The sequence below is a fragment of the Nyctibius grandis genome, chromosome 27 (genome assembly GCF_013368605.1).
Source record: "Nyctibius grandis isolate bNycGra1 chromosome 27, bNycGra1.pri, whole genome shotgun sequence".
Classification (NCBI taxonomy): domain Eukaryota; kingdom Metazoa; phylum Chordata; class Aves; order Nyctibiiformes; family Nyctibiidae; genus Nyctibius; species Nyctibius grandis.
Window position 1 is genome coordinate 6,178,932 of NC_090684.1, and position 22,346 is coordinate 6,201,277.

The 22,346-nt window shown below is 43.6% G+C and overlaps 2 protein-coding genes across 2 annotated transcripts in view; both read right to left on the reverse strand.

The window, feature by feature from the left end:
• LZTR1 (leucine zipper like post translational regulator 1) overlaps positions 1-15,274 on the reverse strand; it is a 41,940-nt gene extending 26,666 nt beyond the window's left edge. The window contains exons 1-9 of the mRNA XM_068419223.1: positions 15,087-15,274; positions 14,951-15,013; positions 14,728-14,784; positions 13,992-14,071; positions 13,499-13,607; positions 12,160-12,243; positions 10,614-10,671; positions 9,881-10,020; positions 8,239-8,440 (exon numbers count right to left, since the gene is read on the reverse strand). Coding sequence (XP_068275324.1) covers positions 8,239-8,440; positions 9,881-10,020; positions 10,614-10,671; positions 12,160-12,243; positions 13,499-13,607; positions 13,992-14,071; positions 14,728-14,784; positions 14,951-15,013; positions 15,087-15,262 — 969 coding nt within the window. The 5' untranslated portion in view covers positions 15,263-15,274. The remainder of the gene's footprint in view (positions 1-8,238; positions 8,441-9,880; positions 10,021-10,613; positions 10,672-12,159; positions 12,244-13,498; positions 13,608-13,991; positions 14,072-14,727; positions 14,785-14,950; positions 15,014-15,086) is intronic.
• A 2,587-nt stretch (positions 15,275-17,861) lies between these two features.
• IPO9 (importin 9) overlaps positions 17,862-22,346 on the reverse strand; it is a 38,618-nt gene continuing 34,133 nt past the window's right edge. Inside the window, exons 20-24 of the mRNA XM_068419303.1 lie at positions 22,147-22,280; positions 21,144-21,263; positions 20,562-20,663; positions 19,687-19,763; positions 17,862-19,000 (exon numbers count right to left, since the gene is read on the reverse strand). Of these exons, the coding sequence (XP_068275404.1) occupies positions 18,890-19,000; positions 19,687-19,763; positions 20,562-20,663; positions 21,144-21,263; positions 22,147-22,280 (544 nt within the window). The 3' untranslated portion in view covers positions 17,862-18,889. The remainder of the gene's footprint in view (positions 19,001-19,686; positions 19,764-20,561; positions 20,664-21,143; positions 21,264-22,146; positions 22,281-22,346) is intronic.

A 22,346-nucleotide genomic window follows, 5' to 3' on the forward strand; every position in this document is an offset into this window, starting at 1 on the left:
GAAATTGTCCCTGATCTCCAATCTAAATCTCCCCTGGCACAACTTGAGGCCGTTTCCTCTTGTCCCATCACTTGTACCTGGGAGAAGAGACCGACCCCCCCACCCCGCTACACCCTCCTTTCAGGCAGTTGTAGAGGGCAAGAAGGTCTCCCCTCAGCCTCCTTTTCTCCAAGCTAAACACCCCCAGGTCCCTCAGCTGCTCCTCATCACACTTGTGCTCCAGACCCTTCACCAGCTCCGTTGCCCTTCTCTGGACTCGCTTCAGCACCTCAAGGTCTTTCTTGCAGTGAGAGGCCCAGAACTGCACCCTGGATTCGAGCTGCGGCCTCACCAGTGCCGAGTACAGGGGAAAGTACTGCAGGTACCTCAGAGTAAACAAAGTGCTGTTTATAATCCATGAAGCACCTATTACTTTTAAAAATCTGGCATGATATGAACCTAGGAACACAGCTTGGGGAAAGGCTTCTTTCACCTATGAGGAGCAGCATCCAGCTAACCATAAGCCAGTCAACCGCACCTCCATCCTGAGAAGGTTATGGAGCAAATCCTCCTGGAAGCTACTTCCACCCCATGAAGGAAGTGACTGGGAACAGTCAGCAAGGATTTGCCAAGGGTAAATTTTTCCTGACTAACCTGATCATCTCCTACAAAATGCTGAATGGCTTCACAGATTAGAGGAGGGCACTGCGCTCTCAGTAAGTCTGTGGTTGATACCAAATTGTCTGGAGCGGTTGAAATGCTGGAGGCTGCTATTCAAAATGACTTATCTAGGCTGGAAAAATGGGCTGATGGGCACCTCATGAAGTTCTGCCAAGTCCTGCCCCTGGGACAGAGTAATTCCTTGCAATGATACAGGCTGGGGACTGGCTCTCTAGAAAACAGCTCAGTAGAAAAAAAACCTGGGAGTCCTGGTGGACAACAAGCTGAACAGGATCCAGCAGTGTTCTCCTGCAGAAAGGCCAACAGCATCCCCAGCTGTATCAGCAAGTGCATAGCCAGCAGGTTCAGGGAAGGGATTTTTCCTCCTCTATTCAGTATCTGTAAGACCACATCTGAAGTACTTTGCTCAATTCTGGGCTCCCCAGTACAAGAAAGGCTTTGACCTACATAAACAAGTCCAGTGGAGGGCTACCAAGATATCGCTTACCATGATAGTGGACAAACATTGGAAGAAGAGCCAGGAGAGGTTGCTGGATCTCTGACCTTAGAGATACACAGAAATGGACTGGACAAGTCCCTGAGCAACCTGCCCTAACCAGACCTGCTTTGAGAACAAGGTTAGACTCAAGACCTCTGGAGCTCTGGACCTCTGGAGCTCCTTTCCAACCTTCCTGGTTTTGTGACTCTAAGGCTTCCTCCTATTCTTTAACATACTCCAGGTCTGGAAGCCCAGCTTAGCTTCTGCTATGATTTTCCCTTCCTATTTTCCTGATTGTACCATACAAGAAGAGAGAGAATTAAAGATCTATCACAGATACCTGGAAGGGACCTCATTAAAGGCTATTTCCATTCCTCTGCCCAAAGCAGCGTCAACAATATCTATTTCATTCCTGAGAGAGGTTCATCTAACCTGTTCTTAAAGACTTCCAGTGGCAGAGACTTCTTAAGACTTCTCATGAAATCTTCAACACTGCACTACCGTCGGCAAGTCAAGAACATTTTGTCTGCAATGTATGTGAGATCATCATACCTACACTGCCAACATAAATTAATCTGTTATAGCTTAACAATGGTGTGAAGCAGAGGATCACCTGAGTAAGTACCACTTCCTCATACGAAGCAGTTAATACAGAAGAGGGATTGTCGTGGATTGTGGCAGAGGATAGGAAGTTGAAGACGATGATGAAGAAACCTACAACACGGGATAAATCACTAGATACAAAAGCAAAGTCATGAATATGAGTAAGCCTGTTGCGATATCAGCTTTTCTAGAGATTCTGTAGTTCTGGTAAGGAATAGGGGATGGGACAGTGGACATAATTTGGTATTCTGCTCTACACTGAAGATGAGATTTTGTCCATTTGACATTCACTGGAGAATACAGCACAGAAACAGGGAGGTTAATTCTTTAACAATGACATTCAAACACACGCCGTTATCACTGCAAAGGTTGGAGTGTGAGGCAATCTGTAAGTTATTTACAGCTGTAATAACAGCAAACTCTCTTTCCTTTAAAATCGTTTTAATATATCAGTTGCAAATTTTAAAAGTAGTGTTAATGTATAATTCATCAGAGTGGATTAGGCATAATTTAAAGAGCAAGTATTGCCAAATCCAACGAACGTGTCTTTAAAGATCATACACTGAAATCTAACAACAGATGACAAAACTCAAGTGACCAACCATTTGCTTCTTTTTGGCACCATGGTGTGTATTCAAAGATCAAATTACCATAATAGTACTTTTAGGATCTTCATCTGACTTCCTGCATAAAACAACTTACAAGACTTCCTTGAAGTAGTACTGAAATGGAGCCTTTTAGGAAAACCTTCTTTTTAGAAAATATCAAAATCCTGGTTTAGTAGTGAAGAATCTACCAAAAAGCTCTGATAAAATGTTCCAATGAATCATTACCTTCATTCTTTACAACTTGTAAACTTTTACTTGCTTTTCTTTCCTAGTCTGAATATTCCTAGTTTCAGCTGTAAGCCACTGGATCTAGCTTTATCTTTTACCAACAGATTAAAAAGCCTCATTCCCCCAGTAGGCCAGTGAAGAAATAGTTTCCTAAAACTTCCCTAAAACAGACTATGCTTCACAGCTGGTCACCGTGTTTTCCAGTCTTTAATCATTTCCAGATTTCTCCTCTGAATAACCTCCTTGATTTGTGAAGACAAGATGGTGAGATATTATACTGGCAGATCTATCTAATAAACACGAGGGTAATGTATTTATGTTACTAAATGATACTACACTATGTCGGCTTCTGGAGCCAAGAATATCAGCAGCACTTCCAGCCATTTCACATTACAGGGAGCTCGTCTCAGCTACCCACAATGACTAAAGTTTTTAAGTCATTGTTTCCAGGGATACTGTAAGGGAAACTATTAAGCACAGACCACACACCCTGTTCTTAGATGTGTTACTTTACACACACACACTGAAATACTTATTGTTTGTGCTCACCTTAAGAAGAAACCCAAATCACTGAGCAGACTGTTATTTTAATCATTACTTGGCAAAACTCTGGACAGTCAGTAAATATTAGGGGAAAGCTGTGATTTTCTGTTTCCTTTCAAGGTGGCTGACAAAAGTTTATAGCAATGCAACAAGAACCAGTCCCTAAAGGACCTAAGCAGAGTAACTGCTTCTCATTCAAAACCATATTTTGTATCTTTCAGTTATCCAACTTTATACCTATTTAATGTGAGTCATGTTAATACTGTGTTGTTCTAATTTCTTACCAGTAAGTGAGTACAGAAATCTACTCCCTTCTGCCTATCATCCACATACGCCTACATTTTGCTTTCTCTGGGAGAATTCTGTAAAAGCATGCAATAAACATCCCTCAGGATATGAATGTAGACTCGACAAACAGAAATCGAGTTGTGCAACAATCTTAACCACAGTTACTCTGATAACCAGGTTTTTATAAATATTAACATTTTTAAGACAGCTCTCTCCAGCTTACTGAGCACAAACTTGAAAAGCTCACTGGTGTGAAGATGGTGTGAATATTTTTAAAAAATATTTTCTAAAAAGGATGCGAGTCTGAACACTACATATGATTTATACACATAAAAAGTACCAGTCTTCCCTTTGGACTGTGAAATGCTAAATTTCATCTCTCCTCGCAGAACATGATACCCTGACAACTACACTCACCACATCTGAAGGCAGGTCTTGTCAGGGGCCTCATTACAGGAATTCAGGGGTTTGTTCACATAATAACATGTTTCTTTTGCCTGAAGATACCTCAACGGGTGTAACTGATCTCTGCACAGGGAAATCGTGGCAGACTCACCCACAGTTGGATGAGTAAGTCCTTTTAATCCTTCTTAGCTGCCCACAAACCACGTCATCTGAAGAAATCCAGAACTGCGCCTCAAAGCAAGCCAGAGAAGGTTACCAACACATTAACCTCCCTTTTTGCTTATTAAAAGAAAAATTAAGAGCTTTGAAAGTCAGAAACTTTTATTGCCTTTGACTTTGAAAGGCCTAATTGTGAGACTAAAATGTTCCACAGGCCAAATTTTAGAGATTTCTCTTGTAACTTCAGCACAGACAGATTGCTCGCTAGTACCTGCAGTCGCTGGGAGATGATGGTGATTCGCCCAGTACCGGTGGAGCGATGCACAGTTTAACTGTCCCACGCACCAACCTTCTTTAAGCACTGCGAGGAAGGAGAATTTTCTTCCTCTTCCTACGACACCTTGTCCTCTATGAGGCACTGCCTGTTTCCAAACATCACTTTTGATTCTGCAGGACTGTGTCCACAAATGGCTGTGCGTCCCTCCCAGACCTCGAGCTGCCGTTCCCTGCACACACTCCTCTGCTGCATGCACATGTGTGTCTGTCTGTCTGTCTGCTGGGAAGCAACTGTGCAAGATGCAGCATTTGCCCTCTTATTGCCTGCTGACTTTTTATGCTGCTCCAGCCTTCTTTGAGGATATTCTGAGTTCAATAGGAAAACTTGAGGCCAATAAAGAGATAGGAAAATATATGTAAATTCTCTTTAAATCCTCTGATAGACCCGTATAAAGGAAACCCAGCACCTCAGGAAGCTTTGGCAGTCTTATGCAGGCAGGCACGGACTCAGACGTGATATTCCTCCGGCTGCCTTAGAAGAGCAGAACCCCCAACTGTGAAGATCATCTAACAGTAAGGATGGACAACAGCTCTGTGTGCTCTGTAAAATATGTATGTACATATTTTATAGCATCAAGATGACAGTACGAGGAGCTATGGATCGCAGTTCAGAAAGCATGTATTGATATTCATTTTGGAGACTTCCTAAAGGCATAAAATAGGAGTTCCTGGTTTATTTTTGAAGTACTGACCTGTTCCACTTTAGTTTCCCCTCTTCTACTTATTAAGCCATTTTCCCATCCTCCATGCCACAGCGAGGCACTGTCACTAATTTCGATAGCCCTGGGCACAGGACTAGAACAGGCCCATTGCCAGACTTGTTTCCAGTTTTTGCTCTACCTGTTTACCCAAAAGGCAGAAAACTCAAGACTGTCTCAGCGCACCTACAGTGCCTGATACTTGATTGCTGTCCTCAAGAACTGCTTCTAACGACCCTCCTGGGACTCACCCCACACCAATGCTCAAATTGTGCCACCTTCTCCAGGTAAAAACCTCGAGATTCTTCAGTCTCATGTGACTTGTCACCTCCCACGTTGCTCACAAGCAGGGGCAAGTACCATGACTGGCATGTGTAGGTCTGGAAAGTCCAAACCACTACCTGGATCACTCTGGAAAGCTTCTCAGGGCTGGCTCAGTCTTAGTTCAGAGAATGAGAACGACTGGAATGGCAGCAGTGGCTCTCCTTTGGTGTAACAAATCTCTTTTGCAAAGCACTGTAAAAATTACTACTGAATTAATAACTGAATCAGCACCAAGCCTTCTTATTTTGGACTCCGGAGGCTTTCCCCACTCAGTGCTAAATGTCCAAAAGAAGAAAGAATTAAGGAAATTCATCACATGATTATAAGTAAGAAAATTAACCTAGCTATAGTGCCGTTAAGCAAAGTTGTAACGCAGCATTTTTAAGATCACATAATACAGAAAAATACAAGAAGAACATAAGCTATACAATCCCTCTAATACAAAAAGGAAAATAAAAAGCAACTCTATCAAAAGCCAAAATAGATTATTCTGCTGCATGGTAACAGAGGTCACCGTCACTTCACACACAAGCACAATCCTTCAATGCTGAGACAGCATTGCACTCATTGTCTTCTACTTTGTTTCAACGTAATGTGAACAATTTTGTTCACAGATACAGATAAGAAAGGAAATTTCAAGTTCAGAGTGTCCTGGGAATAGTGTGGTATTAGAGAACCACTGCCACTGTTACAAGTCTTTGCCAAAAGCTCATAGAAACTTCAGGAAAACAATTCCAAGAAATGATCTAGTTATCACTCCAGAACACACAAAATAATTTAAAACTTACTTAGAACGCCACAAGTCTCTCAGATCTTGCAGTTGATCAGTATTTTAAGAAAATTTACTATCGTGTGTTTCGACAGTGCTTCAATCTCACTTCCCATTTCTACAAAATTAGTCTGTAGATGCCGTAACTGTGGCAGGAACTTCAAAATACAGTACATGCAACTTAGAGCCAAGATACCTGTCTGGGATTACAGACAGCCCAAGAAAAGAGCTCTGAAACATGAAATGAAATTTAGCGGGGGATAAGACAGGTAATAATGCCGTTTTACAGTACTGTCAGGAGCAGTTTTGGTCTTGAAAGCGATAATTGATCATATCATGGAGAACCACTGACTGAGGAAGCCTGAGATGTCAAATGAGAACGTTGGTAGGAAGAGAATAGGATCTACATTCCTGAAGGCAACTGTATGTTTAAAAAATTGGAGATGCAGTTTTCTTAATTTCATGTGAAAATAAATCAGCTTTGTAAAGCATAAAATAGGCTACCATGAAATACTTTGGTCAAATAATTTCTCAAAATGAGGCCCACGTGCATTGCTAGTTGAAGAGCAGTGTGTAAATGGTATTTTCCTATTCATCACGTGCCGAGTTACACGTCTTTGCAAACAAACTAAAATACAGCCCAACAGTCAAGGATGTGAGCACCTCTGTCACACCAATTCTGGCAAAATTAGTAAATCTGCATTTGATCCTAATTCACACAATATTCATCTCTTTAAGGTATAACCTTAATCTCTGCAGTTCTCCATACAGTCCACAAACATCGAGTGTTTCTTCCCGGCAGATCAGCTGACACACTCTAAACCTCCTATTAAATCAGCTGAAGTATTTTAACAGGGCTTAAGGTAAAATCTATTAAAATGAACAATTACAGCCAATGTATCCATTCTAAATCCAGGAAAGACATGTATTAGTAGAGGCTTCAAGAAACCTACTTTTTTGTGCATGCTTGGAATGAACCGATCAGAGGCCACTGAAACCACCTTAACTGAAATGTGAACTGAAATGTGTACTGAAACCACGCAAACCCTCATCACTTCAACTTGAAATACCAGGTTAGCCCAGAGACGGTATCTATGAGTGCGTTATGAAAAAAAAATGACATTTTATCACAGACTCACAGAATCAACCAGGTTGGAAGAGACCTCAGGGATCATCGAGTCCAACCGTTGCCCTGACACCACCATGGCAACTAGACCAGGGCACTAAGTGCCATGGCCAGTCTTTTCTTAAACCCCTCCAGAGACGGTGACTCCACCACCTCCCTGGGCAGCCCCTTCCAATGGCTAATGACCCTTTCTGAAAAGAAATTCTTCCTAATGTCCAACCTGACCCTCCCCTGGCCAAGCTTGAGGCTGTGTCCTCTTGTCCTAGCGCTAGTTGCCTGGGAGAAGAGGCCGACTCCCACTTCACTACAACACAATCCTTGCATTGTAGTGAGTAACCCAAAAGAAACATATTAACATGTTAATCATCATTTTTATAATATATTTCCTTATTTGGGGTGTTTACTTGGCCCTCGGTGGTCTACTGCCTTACGTTCATGTAAAGAACCTACGTTTTTAAATTTATATATCATATTAACAAAAATACATTCAAAAAAGCCATTTCTAGCCTCCCTAAATTCTCTGTTATTATTTTACAGTCATACCTTTATAACCAAACACTTTACACTTGACTCAAAAGGGAAATACTATTCTGTATAACTGCAGACTTTATAAGATTTTATGCACACAGGCATTATTACAGTGAAACAATCAAAACTTTGTCTAGTTTTGAATTCTGGTTCAACAGCACGACACAGCCAGACCACTGGTCCACACAGCGAATTCATTCCTAATCTTTGTCAGATAATGATTGACTCCTAGCTTGAATCACAAGTGGTTTATGGTATTTCTTCAAACAGTACTAAGCAAAGTTTTAAATGGGTCAATACTGACTAGTTTTTAAAGACTGTTGCCCACAATATTTCAGCTGCTTAACCATCAGTGGGAAGAAGCTATTATTATTTAGCTAAAAGTCAATGTCCTTGTCAAAAACACGTCCGTAGCCTGACAGCAAAAATGGGTCAAAAAAAAAAGACTGAGCATAAAAGGAAAAAACAAGAGCTGAAGGTTTTACCTCACTGTCTGGGCTGGGCTGGATAACTTCCCAGGTCTGAGAGTCCACGTCGTAGCAGTGAAGTTCATTGGGCAGCGTGTTATCGGCAGCACCACCGAACACGTAGAGATGTCGGTCAAACGCCACCATTGTGTGGCCGTATCTTCGCTGTGGCGGAGGAGGAGAGCCTCGAAGTAAGTGCTCGGTAGGAATCCGTGTCCAGCTGAGACAGTAAAAACGAAACATATTTTTTTTTACAATTCTTTTCTGTAAAGTAAGTTTTCTAACTCTCAGACTGTAAGAATAAAGAGGAGCTCTACTACAGTAGTTATTGAACCCTCATGAGAACAGATGACTAATCCTGCAGATCTCTCAGAGATCTACATCAGCTCCGTGTTGCTAAACTTCTAACTGAAAATGTGATAAAGGCAACATGGTTCCATCACCCAGCTGTATTTATGTAAACGCCAGCAGCTCAGAGACCACAAACTGGGAAGGAATCGGTGATCTGTTATCACACATTTTAACACCGAACCCTTCTAAGTTTAGGGCACCATTCTGATACCATACCCCATTTTGATAAGGCACTGCTTAGTCACGATGACAGCACGATTTCAGCCAGGTCTGGAGGCCGTCAGCTGTTATTTCAGTTGTGGTTCCACTTCAGCCAGTAACCAGACGGACCAGGCTGTCAGAACAGACCAGTGCATCTGTATTCCCACTTTCTGGCATTTTCATCCCATCAGAGGGGCCACATTCTCAGAGCAATTGCTGACACTCTGAGCAAGTCACACCCAATGTCTCAAACTGAATACTCAAGATTTTCAAAAATACCACACATTTTACATTTCCCAGTGAGTTCATTTCACAGGACCTCTGTCTAGTTTTAATCAGATATTCATGTAACATGAATGAAGGCTGAATGAATGAGACATTCATGTAACATAACGTGAGAGTTGGAGCACCTCTGCTCTGGAGACAGGCTGAGACAGTTGGGGTTGTTCAGCCCGGAGAAGAGAAGGCTCCGGGGAGACCTTCTAGCACCTTCCAGTACCTGAAAGGGCTACAGGAAAGCTGGAGAGGGACTTTTTACAAGGGCATGGAGTGACAGGACGAGGGGGAACAGTTTTAAACTGAAAGAGGAGAGACTGAGATGAGATACTAGGAAGAAATTCTTTCCTGTGAGGGTGGTGAGACCCTGGCCCAGGTTGCCCAGAGCAGCTGTGGCTGCCCCCTCCCTGGCAGTGTTCAAGGCCAGGCTGGAAGGGGCTTGGAGTAACCTGGTCTGGTGGAAGGTGTCCTTGCCCGTGGCACAGGGGGTGGAACTAGATGAGCTTTAAGGTCCCTTCCAACCCAAACCAGTCTGTGATTCCATGAACTTTTACGAGGGTAATGTTTGGCATCCCACTCTGAATACATGAAGATTCATACCTACTGTTTAAAGTGAATCTACGAAACTTTCTGTTCATTTGCTGAAAAAGACCAATCTGATGCACGTGGCAAACGAAAAGGCCTCATTAAAACAGCCCATATTTTATCTTATCTACCCTTCCTCATCATGAGATGCAGTAATTCTTCCTCAATGCCCTTAAGTATGTGCATTTCTCAACTCAAGTAGTCAAGGATTAGGTGGATTGTGTGTGACTTAACTGTCTACACTTACATCTTTTCCTTAAATTCAAACTGAAAGAGATTATTGGTAATCTTTGCTCCACTCTGGCCAGAGAAAACAAACATTTTGTCTTTGCAAACAGCCACAGGAAAATTACAGCACGAAGGAGGAATTTCACCACTTTGTTCAATCTGAAAGACAACGAAGTTCAAAATTAGAAATGTATTATTGTAGTGCACAACTACGCACGCTGAGGATGCTGCAGGACCACGCGATACATCAGCACACAGACAGACCACAGGGCAGCAACATGTGCAGACAACCAAGCCCCCATAAACCTGGCTCCGGGTAATCAACTAATGCTGAGCTTACACATCGGCACAGACTGATTTTACCATGGATAAAAAGGATGAGGGGTCACATTTCTAAAGCCCCTGATACTGTGAGGATCAGGACTCTGATCTTGACAGCCAGCCAGCAACGCTCCCAGTCTACAGCACTGGTTGAACTGGGAAATGCAGTCCCTTTTTACAGAGGGCATAGCAAAGCCACCACGGGCAGTCTGGGTCCGGTTCACAGATTCATGAGCAAAAATCACACTTTCATATACACTTGGTTTTCCAAATACACAAAAAAAATCAAATTTGAACTGTTTCTTTTCACCTTTGTGATAAATACATTCTGAAGAAAGAGCAGTGCAGTCCAGCATAGGAAATTTTAAATAATTGTGTATGAAAACCAAAAATGAAAATTCTATGTATTAGTTGAAATTAAAGCTTCTTACCTCTTCCCAGCATGTTAGCTCTCTATCCTGTAGGCCAATTGTCCACATATCATTTAACCTATAACACAAAAAAATGCTTCCTTTGAAACAGTTTATTTTTGGTAATTTTTAGCTCATGGAGTTCAAATGACAGAGATCCTATTTTACCAGCATTCCTTCTCCTGCACAGGAAGAATCTCCTAATTCCACCAGCAGAAAAAAAAAATTAGAATCTTGTTATCCTATACCTAAATTTTATACCACCACCTCAGCTTGCTTCAGCATCTTTCTGGTTACAAATACACAAGTATACTACAGTTAACACTTACACACAGCAGCTCTGCCCGGAGCTTAAGGATTTGAGCTATTTAATCTTCAGGATTTTTACAGAAATACCCCTTATTACCCTGCCTTCTTCTACCCATCCCTGCTAACCCCCGAGACTGACCACAGTAATTATTTATGTGGCTGAATCCCACCTTAAATACATAAAGGACGAAGCGGGTAACCTGACATCACTGACTACTACGTACCCGACTATGCTTTTCCCAGTACAAGTTACTCACAGTAACTACAGATGCTTCCTTTGTTCATATCTGCCTGGAAGCTCGCGTTCCACAAAAAGACATTTTTTAATGTGATTAGACATATTTAACATAAATTAGACAGCTCCTCTCACCCAATCCCTCCTTCCAGCTACCCAAGGTCCTTGGGGAACTCCCTAAGCTGGAACTGAGCAATTCCACAGAGTCATGCATCTTCCTCCAATTCCTCCTCCAGAAATAAAGAAAAGATCCCACTGTTCTTCCAGTTAACAGCAGTTCTCCCAGAGACTTTGAGGAGCTGGTAACTTTTCTGCAGATTCTCCTCAGAAGAGGAGGCAGCACAGCATGCTGAGGCAGCTCCGAGTTTGTGACAATCTCTGTATGCTCTCACAATGCAAATATTGTGCATCAACATAAAATATCAAGTTCATCAAGACAGAAAAAAAATAATGTGTTTAGAATGGTAGACTGGTAGACCAACAGCAAATGCAAAGAGCTGCCATCTGAGACAAGGCACCAGACTCTCCCTAACTTCTCAGTTCCACTCATTTCCAGTCTTTTCCCATCCGAAATCTCATCTCCCTTCAGCCTAAATAATATAACATATTTGCAGAGAAAAAGCTGACATGTTGTTCTTAGTTCTGTCATATGACTTCACAGAAAACCCGTGCTCTGTTCTATAAGTCTTCTGCAACATCAGAAGGCCTGCGATAGGTATCTTCTGAGAAATGCTCAGTTACTATATTTCAAAGATCATTTAGCATCTTTACAACAAAGGCGGCTGTCAAATTATACATCCACAGCCCTTCTCTGAGTCACCAGATTTTTAGGTTTTAAACACATACTTCTTTGAACGTGAACTGGTGAACTGCAAAAATGTAATGATAACAACAGGCTGGGTTTTGCAAAGCTCCAGTTACGTGTTTACATCACTTGGTATGTGAAAACATCTCTGCAGAGGTGAAAAGTGAGGGATGGGATTTTTCAAAAGCACCCAAGGAGAGAGAGATCCCACCACGTACCGTGCGTTGCCATCATATCCTGCAAAGATCCACAGCTTGTCACTGTAGACTGTTGCACCGTGAGCTGACCTCGCAACCGGCAATCTGCAATTGAGAAAATTAAGAAAGAAAAAATCCTTAAATCACCTGCCGAGTTGCTGTAAGAAGGATGTGCGTGACAGGTAAAATGCACATGTAAGAAGAGTAAAGTCCCCTACACAAAATGGCTTCAAGCCAAGAAATTGCTCCTCAAAACACAAAGCAAGCCTCTGAAGGGTATGTTGTAGAATTTTACACTCTGCTTCATTAGAGAAAAATTACCTTAATGCATACAGAAAAAAAAAAAAAGAAAAAAAATCCCAACTAATTCCTTGCCAGGCCTGAAATACTCTTAAAGTATTTTATGGAAAGTAGCTAAATAGTGGGACAATTCATAGCACTATCATTACAGCGAGGTGGCAATCCCCTCGTGCTATAAAAATCCCAGGTGTATTTTCACATACTAAGAAGGTAGAACACACAAACGAGAGCTGGGACAGGGCTCACAATGCTTATTTGGGATTGTTTAGCAGGGCGTTCCTGAGGTGCAGTGCCCACGATAAAAGATCAAAACCACAATTTCTCTTCCCCAATATTTTTTGTTTTTATTAAATCAGCCAAGAAGTGTTGAACAAAACTGTGTTTTGCACAAGGCCAGTTGATTTAGGTCAGCTTGTTTGAGGTCATTTGCGCAGTATGCACACTCCTAACTGGAGGGAAACACGAGGACATTTGAGTTTGTAAAATATGAATAAGAATTACTCTCCAAAATGTCCAAAGTTTCTAGAATACCAGAAAGAGAAATTACTCATGTGGTCTATGTTCTAGAACACAACACATGCTCATCAAAGGTGACTAACACCAACTTCAGAATGCATTGTGCATTCCTCATCCCCTTCTACAAATCACAATAACAAATGTTCCCTCTCCCCGCTAAAACACAAACTACAAAGAAGCTTCAAATTGCTTCCTGATAAAACTAAATTGAAACTATGAGAGATCAACAAATTTCATGCTATCCTTGAAAAAGAAATAATTCAAAAGAAAGAATTTCCTTTGCTCCCATTCCTTCTGTCACAGAAATGAAACGTGAAGAATGGATTTGGTCAAATTTCCAATATTTGGAACGGAGACCTTGCAAAAAAATCTCCTTCAGAACAAAAGACAGTTTTCAGAAAACTTTAATCAAGAAAGCAGAGCAGAAATCATCCTGCAGCATTAATATTAGCATCGTAACTAATTCTAACTGTGCCATTTTAAATGTTTGCTGAGTTACAGTCAAGGCCCTTTGAAGAGTGGGGTAATGATGCCAGCTCCTTACCTTCCTTCAGTCTTCCACTCTGTCCACTGTCCCGTTGCAAACTTATATTCAAAGAGATCATTTTTATTCTTCAGGTTGGAATTGGAATAAATGTCTCCAGTATAGCCACCTGGGCAACAACAATCCCATCAGACTCAAATGCAATAGAGCATGCACGCCTCCAGTCGTTGCATTAGAAGAAAACTCAAGTTTAGATCGCACAAAGAGAAGGTATTTGGCGAATGGACTACTACAGGTGGGAGACTTCTCCTCCACTCCTGCCCCTAAAGAAACACTATGGTAATGAGTTTCAAGTCTTCTTTACTTCAGAGAAAGCAGCAAAAGTATTTCCAAGCTAAGGTTGAAATATCAGTCAGCCATGAAAAATACTGGATTTGCTACAGAATAAGATCTTTTGAAACTTCCTAAAAAGATCTCATTCTTTTTTCAAAACAATACTACCAGCACATTTATCATTCCAAGCACACACAACTGTCATCTGCCGCTGTCTTACCAAACACAAACATGCTGCTCCCATAGACCACAGCTGAGTGGTGATACCGCGGCGCTGGCGGGGTCCCCGTGGTAAAAGCCCTGCACAACATTTAGAACAGCAGCAATCAAACACCCTTGTCATGCTTCGGGCACTCAAAGCTACTGTGCAGATTCAAAAAAGAAACAATTGTTAAAAATTATTCTGCTGTTCCTGAGTGTTTGCACTGGTTCTGGTTTCTTAATTATACTGCCTAAGATTTTATGACAGACTTAGCCCTATAAGCATAAACGGTTACAAACATGACGCTGCTGAAATCTGTTTGGCAGAGATAGCAAGTGAGGCACAGGTAAGACAACACAGACTGCACAGTCCAGGCCAAAGGAGCAAAGCAAAGACATCTGTGAGCCCCCCTTGGCACCTTTCCTGCCCTGAGGGGCTGTGGCAGCCCAGTCCCTCTGCCCGCGCATCCTTCCAGCACTCTCACAGGGTGCAACCCACGGCTCTGTCCATCGCTGTGCTGCCCAGCACCCCCTCACAGGCAGGAGCTGTGCGGGGGTAGGACAGCTCAGCCACACACCGCGCTTGCACAGGTCAGCTGTGACAGCACTTGGGTGGGGGGTGATGCTTCCCCCTGGATGCTCTGGGAACCCCCAACTTTTACACCTGGGCCCGGGGTGCTGAGGGGAGAAGAGGCATCTCCCAGCCCTGCCTGCAGCCCCGCGGGCAGGGAGGGGCCGAGCCCGGCGCAGCCCACCTGCACCACGAGCAGTCCTTCACGTCGAAGCGCAGCAGGTCGTTCAGCATCGTCTTCCTGCGGGGAGGAACGAGAGATGCGGCTGAGCCGGGCCGCGGAGCCGGCGAGGGGCAGCGCCGCTCCCCTCAGACCCCACTGGCTCCCCTCAGGCCCGGGCCTGCTCCCTCCGGCGCTCGCCGCCCCCATTCCCGCCCCTCTCCCCTCAGGCCCGCCGTGCCCTTACCCGTTGTCCCCGCCGAAGACGTAGATGGCGTCCCGGTAGGCCACCACGGTGTGCTTGCTGCGCCTGCGGGCGGCAGACAGCGGCGGTCAGGAGCCGCCGGGACACCCACACCACCCGCCCGCCGGCGCCCGCTTACCGGGCCCCCACAAACTCGTCGCAGGGTGGGAGGCGTCGCCACCGGTGCACCGTCTCGAAGGGCCCGAAGTTGAGGGTGAGGTACTCGACGCTGTCCGAGCAGCTGTGGTCGAACTCCACGCTCGGCGCCACCTTGGAGCGCCCCGCGCCGCCCGCCGGCGCCCCGGCCGCCGCCATCGCCCGCGCCCAGCCGCCGCGGGGCCGCCCGCCGGACTACAGCTCCCGGCGTGCACCGCGCCCGGGGCTGCCGGCGAGCCCTGTGCCCCCCCGGACTACAGCTCCCGGCGTGCACCGCGCCCGGGGCTGCCGGCGAGCCCAGTGCCCCCCGGACTACAGCCCCCAGCATGCACCGCGCCGAGGGGGCGGGCGCCGCGGCTGCCCCCGGCGGCGCTGAGGGGAGGAAGGTCGCGGGTTCGAGGCCGGGGCGGGGGCAGAGCCCGGCGGGAGCCAGGGTCCTCCGTGAGACTCTCAAAGCCAGGCAGGTTTATACGTTAAAAGAGTTTATTTGTTAATACAAAACAAACAAACCAAGAACAATACTCATGAATACGCATAAAGTCTCGTTCCAGAGTCACAGCTGAGCTACTGACTAGTTAAATTAGAGGCCGTGGCTGCCGGAGCTTCGTGCTGGTCCAGCAAGGTGACACCACGCAGAACGCAACAACGCCGGCAGTGGCATGTGCCCAGCGCTGTGCGGTAGCCCGCATCCCACCCTTCAGTTTTAATTAACGTGGAGCTTGTACTTCCTAACGTGTTAGTAACCTTTGTAACTATTAGTTTAGTCTCTTCTCCACAGTAAACAACAAGAGGGGTGCTCTGCACCTTGAAACCAGGCCTTAGACACGTGTCCGCAGAGTCCAGCATGTTTCATCCCGAGCAATCACCTTGTTAGGAGTCAGAGTTGTTTCAGCAAAGCTGACACCCCTCCAGCAAACACAATTCTTGTTTTAAAGATACATCACTGAGCACTTGGAACTTTGTTAGAAGGAAGGGGAGTGGGAAAGCAGAAGGGCAAAGGAGTTGACATCAGAGCAAGCCCCAGTAGGACCAGGCAGAGGTCCTCCAAACCACCTCCCCTGCACACTGTTGCTCTCATATCCTATTTGGCCTCTTTCTAGGGAAGCCTGAGTCACAGTATTTCTTGCCAAAAACCATCCCGCACACCATGAGTTTGCTTGCAGTAGAGCGTGCTGCACAGCTACGCTGTTCCTGTGCCCACCATCTCCAAGGCTGGTCCCAAACTCCAGCTCCTGTGCAGCGGCACCCTGCCCGGCCAGCTCAGGCTGCGCGTGAGCTGATGCTGCAGGAGGGAGAGTGCAGAGCACTAGTCCCCAAAAGCTACTTATCCCCCCAGTCTTTCCCATCTCACCAGCTACGCTCCTGGAAAAAACATCAATACCTGCAAATCCAAGCAGTTTCTAACCAACACACTGACGAGCTCCAACAGGAACTCTACAAGACACTGGCCCACCTACTTTTTGAACTTAGCAATCCTTTGATTTCTCAGTTCAGGATGAAAAATAGGATCAGTAGTACTAGGTCAGTCTAATTTTTGATGGCCTCGTTTCAACCTACCATCTCACCGAACTAAAGCGAGCACCACTAAGGCACACAGCAGCAAACGCCACCAAAAGCATGCGAACCCCACCAGCACCTCTCCACAAGCCCTGGCCAACCAGACCTGAACGTGCTCCAGTTACAACTGACACCCTAAAACACACCTAGAGGCTTCCAGATGTTTGGTATTCACTTACCTCCAAGAACGGATGACTGGTTTTCAGCCTTGCTGCCAACGCATGAGGCAAAAAAAAGATGGTCCTACATCTTCCCAGGGCTGGGACCGGTCACTCTGAGGACACTCACTTGAGCCTTCCTGTCCAGCTATCAGGATACACCACTGCAGCCATCTATGTCTGCTTGGGTTTCCTCAACAGACTGCATAACTTGTTGGCCCTTTTCAGTGAAAGCTGAGAGACAAATGCCTCAAAACAAAATTCCTAATAGACTTAAAAAAAAAAAAATAATGTCTAGGTAGAAGACAGAACCACAGCATTCCCACTGAAGAGAAGGCCACGACACAAAGTTTAATTATCTATTCTTATACACCAGAGAATCCACAGGGAAGAAAGACACCATGACACAGCTGCATGGAAACTTTTGATCAGAGCTTATGCCTTATTAGAGACACACACACACACAAATCAGGCTTTAAATTCTGCTTTTCATAGAGCTACTCATACAAAACCATTGAGAACTCAAGGATGGGTCAGATCAGTCTGCAGCGAATGGTGGGGATTCGCCCTCGTTCTGCCCATTCGCAGGCACAACGTGAGGGGTTGGGGTGGGAGAGAGGAGCAAGGTCTGCTTTAGAATTCAGGGTTATTTTACCAATATCCCCACACATGCTAAACAAACTGTGCCATCTTTGCCTGTTAAAAAGTTAATTTATTATCCCCTCCTGGTAAAAAAGTGAAAAGCTATACTCTGTTAGACCAGTAAGATACAGAATTGCTCCAGCTCTTTGGAGGTTTTTAGATACAACTTCAAAGCATATTATTCCACAAAGGAACAGCAAGTACCTTTCTTAAGAAAGGAAACTCTATAATGGGTCAGCCTTTTCCTTTTAAGCAGAAGAAGATGTATCCATTACAGGACTCCCTTTCTGTCAGATGACTCCTGCAAAATACCCCAACAACCTCTGGCCAGCACATACAGAAAGTTTCCTAAGGAGAAATAAATCTTAAAAAAAAAAGTGACTTCAGGAAACAAGTACAAGTTCCTTTTAAATCTGTTTTATAAGAAGGATACCAATGTACATTTTAATAGTTTTATTTTCATTTTCCCCAAGGGGGAACCAAAGGCAGAGAGGTGTTGTGAGATACATCACGCTGTTCTTACGGGTAAATCAATTTGCAAATGTTATTTTACCACTCTATAAAAATACACACAGGAGTGTGAAGGAAGCAAAGTAGTTCAGAGTGGCTATCATGGAGCAAATATGTTAAATACAATCAGGTTTTTTCCCCCAAAAAAATTGTGGCTCCTTGTGTTCCATAAAACCAAAGTCATGTAGCCACATGCCACAGGAACAGAAATTTAAGTGGTAGCTTCCTTTGAGCATGTGCACACAAAAGCATTAGTAAAGAACTGCTCCCATGGGACTGGACAGCAGATGTGAGCGGCAAAGCCCCATCCACAAGAGGAAATAAGATATGCATTCAGTTTTACTGTCTCAGCTTCCCATCCAAACTCCTGTCAACAGGTTCCATACCATCCAGGCATCTCTGATAAAAGAGTCTATAGTTCTATAAAAAGAAGTCACGCTGTAAGATCAAGATATTTACCCTGTACGTGTTATGCGAGCGCGAAGAGGAACACCTTCCAATTTCTCATGATACATCCAAGCAACCTGTAAGTGACCCAATTCCTTTCTCTGTCCAACTGTGCTGTGGGAAACTCAGTTAAGTGCCTCTTCACAGGTAGAGACAGTTTGCTTTTAAAAATACTAAGGACACATTTTTTTTTTTATCTTTAGGAACTTCCTGGAAAGTTATTGTGGAAAATGTAAGTGCTCCCGTGGTGAGACCAACGTGCAAAGCTCTACAGACTTCTGTCCTTGCTGCTTTCTTAGTATTCCTTCCCTTAGCAGATTCATGTTAAGATGAGGCTCAAGACATCGCAACGAGGCCATCATCCACCTTAACAAGCAGGTAGACACTGGAAAATGTTTTATGTTTAATCATAAAACGTGGAATAAGCCAAAAAAAGGTTGTTCAGATATGATCAGTATGGTCTCAAGTGGGTTTATATACCAATGGCCTGTAACACTCGCTTTTCATTCTCATTGAGATGGTCTGAAAACATTGCATAGCAGGGCTGCTGTGCAAACTGACAGAGGAAGTCAGTGAGATAGGCCTGAAAGGAAGACAGAAAGACCCAGTTAGCATCACGCCACCTTGGAAATTCTGTTTCTTTCATGTATCAAAAGATAAACCTCAACATGCACCAAGTAAGACAAAGGGATTGGAGGGAACAGCAAAGTGATGCAGAAGAAGGGCGGCAGCAGAGGGGAAGGGCTCATAAATGGCTGCCAGGTGGTGGTAAAATGCAGGAGCAACGTTATCAGGCAGGGGCTGGGCCTGGATGGGAGCATCTCCCAGTAGAGTACGAAATTCTGTCATGTTTAGTCTCCAATCTACTTCCGACTTCAGCAAACAGCTGAAGCTATTGTGTATATATATAAAAAATAGCTCATGGGTATATATAATAGCTGTATACAATAGCTCATGGGTAGAAATTATATAATATATATAAAAAATAGCTCATGGGTAGAAAAGTCTCATCTCCCTCTGTTCATAAAGTTTTGTTCATTCACATTTCCAGGTTATAGATATTGATCCAACAAGGAAAAACAGCTCCAGGCATTCTTTGGATACTCAGCACTTTCCAAAGTAATTTCAGTGAACTGAGTACCTTTGGGACAACAATCAGTAACTGGTGCTAACAGTGATTTACAGTTTTGTTAAAGTACAACACAGAAAAACCAAGTTTATAAAGAATGATAGGAATCTGATTAAAATAAATTCATTCTAGAGCATCACCTGGAGATCTATTTGGTAAAGAGGGTCCTTTAATGCATCTGGATCATCCTCTTCATCGTCTTCATAGTAATCCTCATCTGTCAGAGGCAAATCAGCAGGTTTTACAATCAAAGAGAGGAAAATATCTCAGGAAGTATTCTATTAGACTACTGTTGAAATCCAAGGATCCAAAAAGAAACAGTTTCAGCACTGCTGGGTAAAAAAATTTGTATCCAGAATATTTCCTTTATGTTCAGATGATCAGAAAACACAACGTCCCAGAACAAGAAGGGTCATAGCGGGAGTCTCACGGAACATGCAGGTGAGATGAGCACACACGGGGTACGAGACAAACAGGTTGGTTAGTTATGTGCACTATTATCTTATGCCTTAACCTTATGTCAGGGTGACACATTTCCAGTTCTGTGCTAATTAAGTAGTCTCCCTTAATGCACCTGCCTGTAAGGTTCTCTCTTCTAAGACGATACGCAAACTGGAGAGCAGAGGAAAGGAGCTATTATACCTGCTCCATCTTTACGCAGTGAGTATTTCTCAAGGTCACTCCACAAACAAGCTCATCCACTGCTACGACATTGTCATTTCAAGGTCATGTCTACATCTTTAACCATCAATTTGCTCTATAAGGACTACCTGCATGAGCCTCACAGCAACATGAAGCCTACACAGCATTTGAACTCTCAGGTGAAAAATCCAGTTATTTAAGCATCGTGTTATTCAAAGACATGTCCCTCTCTTAATGAAAATCCCCGTGTAGTATCTCCTTGCCCTTGCCTGCAGCCTCTGTTGAGCTGCTGTCAAAGAAAGAAAACTTTGAGCAGGAGGATGTCATCTACCCTATTTTCACTTGGAGTAAGCACTTTAAAGCTGTTACTTACCATACTTGTTTGTGGAAAGAATATCTGATAAGAACTGTCCTGCTAAGCCTTCATCTTCATCCTCATCCTCTTCCTGATCCTCCCACATATCATTCGAATCATCTGTTTGGAAAACAAAAATTTCTAGAAATAAACAACATCTAAGAGGTCCAGCCTGTCGATCACTATACAGGGAGCTGTACAGTTTTTAGGCAAACATCCCTGCTCGTATAGGTGGATGAAGGGAAACACCTGCAACCTTTACCAACCCTTCGGAACGAGTGACTCGAGCTGGAGCTAAGCAAAAAGCAGCTGCAAGAATGGACACTCAAAGTAGGGAGGAAGGAAGGCAAACCAGATACACCAAAAAGGGATAATTTTATTGGCATATGGTCAGACCCCATCTTCCAAACTGGCCCAAAATAATTTTCAGGTTTAAGAATACACAACACTGATTCTATCCTTTGGATCACCATTTAAGTCTGTCATTACAGGTATTCTATTTACTATTGCGAGTTTCTTATTACTATAAAGAAGTAATTCTGAAGAGATTACAAAGTAGATTTAAGCCATGAAAGAGGAAAAGCAAACCCAGTATTTTACCTTGGCTCCAATCTGCAGTTGTCTGTCTAGATGCATTTGCTTCCATCGCATTAGAGAGTTCATTTATTATTAATTTTAAGATTTTTACTAACAAAGGAATGTTTGTCCAGCGTTCAGGATCTACAAGAGAAGAAAAAATATATTCATACTGCTTTTTATTAAAAGTTGTTTGAAACAGGCCTTTTTTTTTGTGGTGGTTGTTTTATTTTTTAATTTTACCATACATTTAAAATGCTCACAGATGAGCAAAAACTTCCAGGTTGGGAGGAAAAAGGGACTGACAAAAAACCCCACGTTTTTTTCCCCCCTCTCCCCTGTCTGAGACACTGCAAGCTCCAACTTTTCCTCACCAGGGCTCTTGCAAGGCCTAATTATTCCATAGGGATAGCTAGACAGTGGTTTGTCCTTAATGGCAAAAGTAAAGATCCTATCAAATAAAGACACTGGGACCTCTACACAGTAATCTCCAATCAAGGATTTGGGGTTCAGCCAATTAAAAAGACAACAAGTCTCATGCAGGAGACTGGCCAAGCTTTCCTTAAAAGTGATCTCTAACTTGTTGAAATCATTGCTGATATTTGTGACAGTTCTGTCTCATTGAAAAAAAATACCCCCCCCTTTTTTTTTAAATCTCTGCATTCACTAAACACACTTTCCTCTCAGAGAAGCCATTAGGCATCATGAAATTATCAATTCTATCTCATTTGATGGAACAGGATGACGCAAAATAGCGGTGAATAACTCCTTCTCCCATAATCACCTCACCCACTTCTATTAAATCAGAGACATCAGGAGTCTTCCAAATCAGTCTTTTGCAGAATTAAAGGAAAAATGGATACGTTAAGTACATGAGGCATGGATTAGCTCTAAAAAACAACATGCACCTGCTGTAGGAAACACCTCCCATAGCTTTGTGTGATCTGCAAGATCTATTTTACAGCCTTTCATAACATCTACTAACAGGAAAAAAAACTCTGTTAAAAACAGCAAAATGATTACTTACTTTTGGCCGACTTTGATCGTGTCCGTATTCCCTCATCCATATTAAATATTTCTTCTCCCTTTACCCTAATGTCCTGAAGTCGCTTGTCATCTGTGTTGATGCCATACTGGAGGAGTTTACACAACGCTACAGAGCTGGGGAGCAGGGAACAGGAAAATTACAGATGAGAACGTCTCTAAACTGCCTGGCTTTCACCCTGT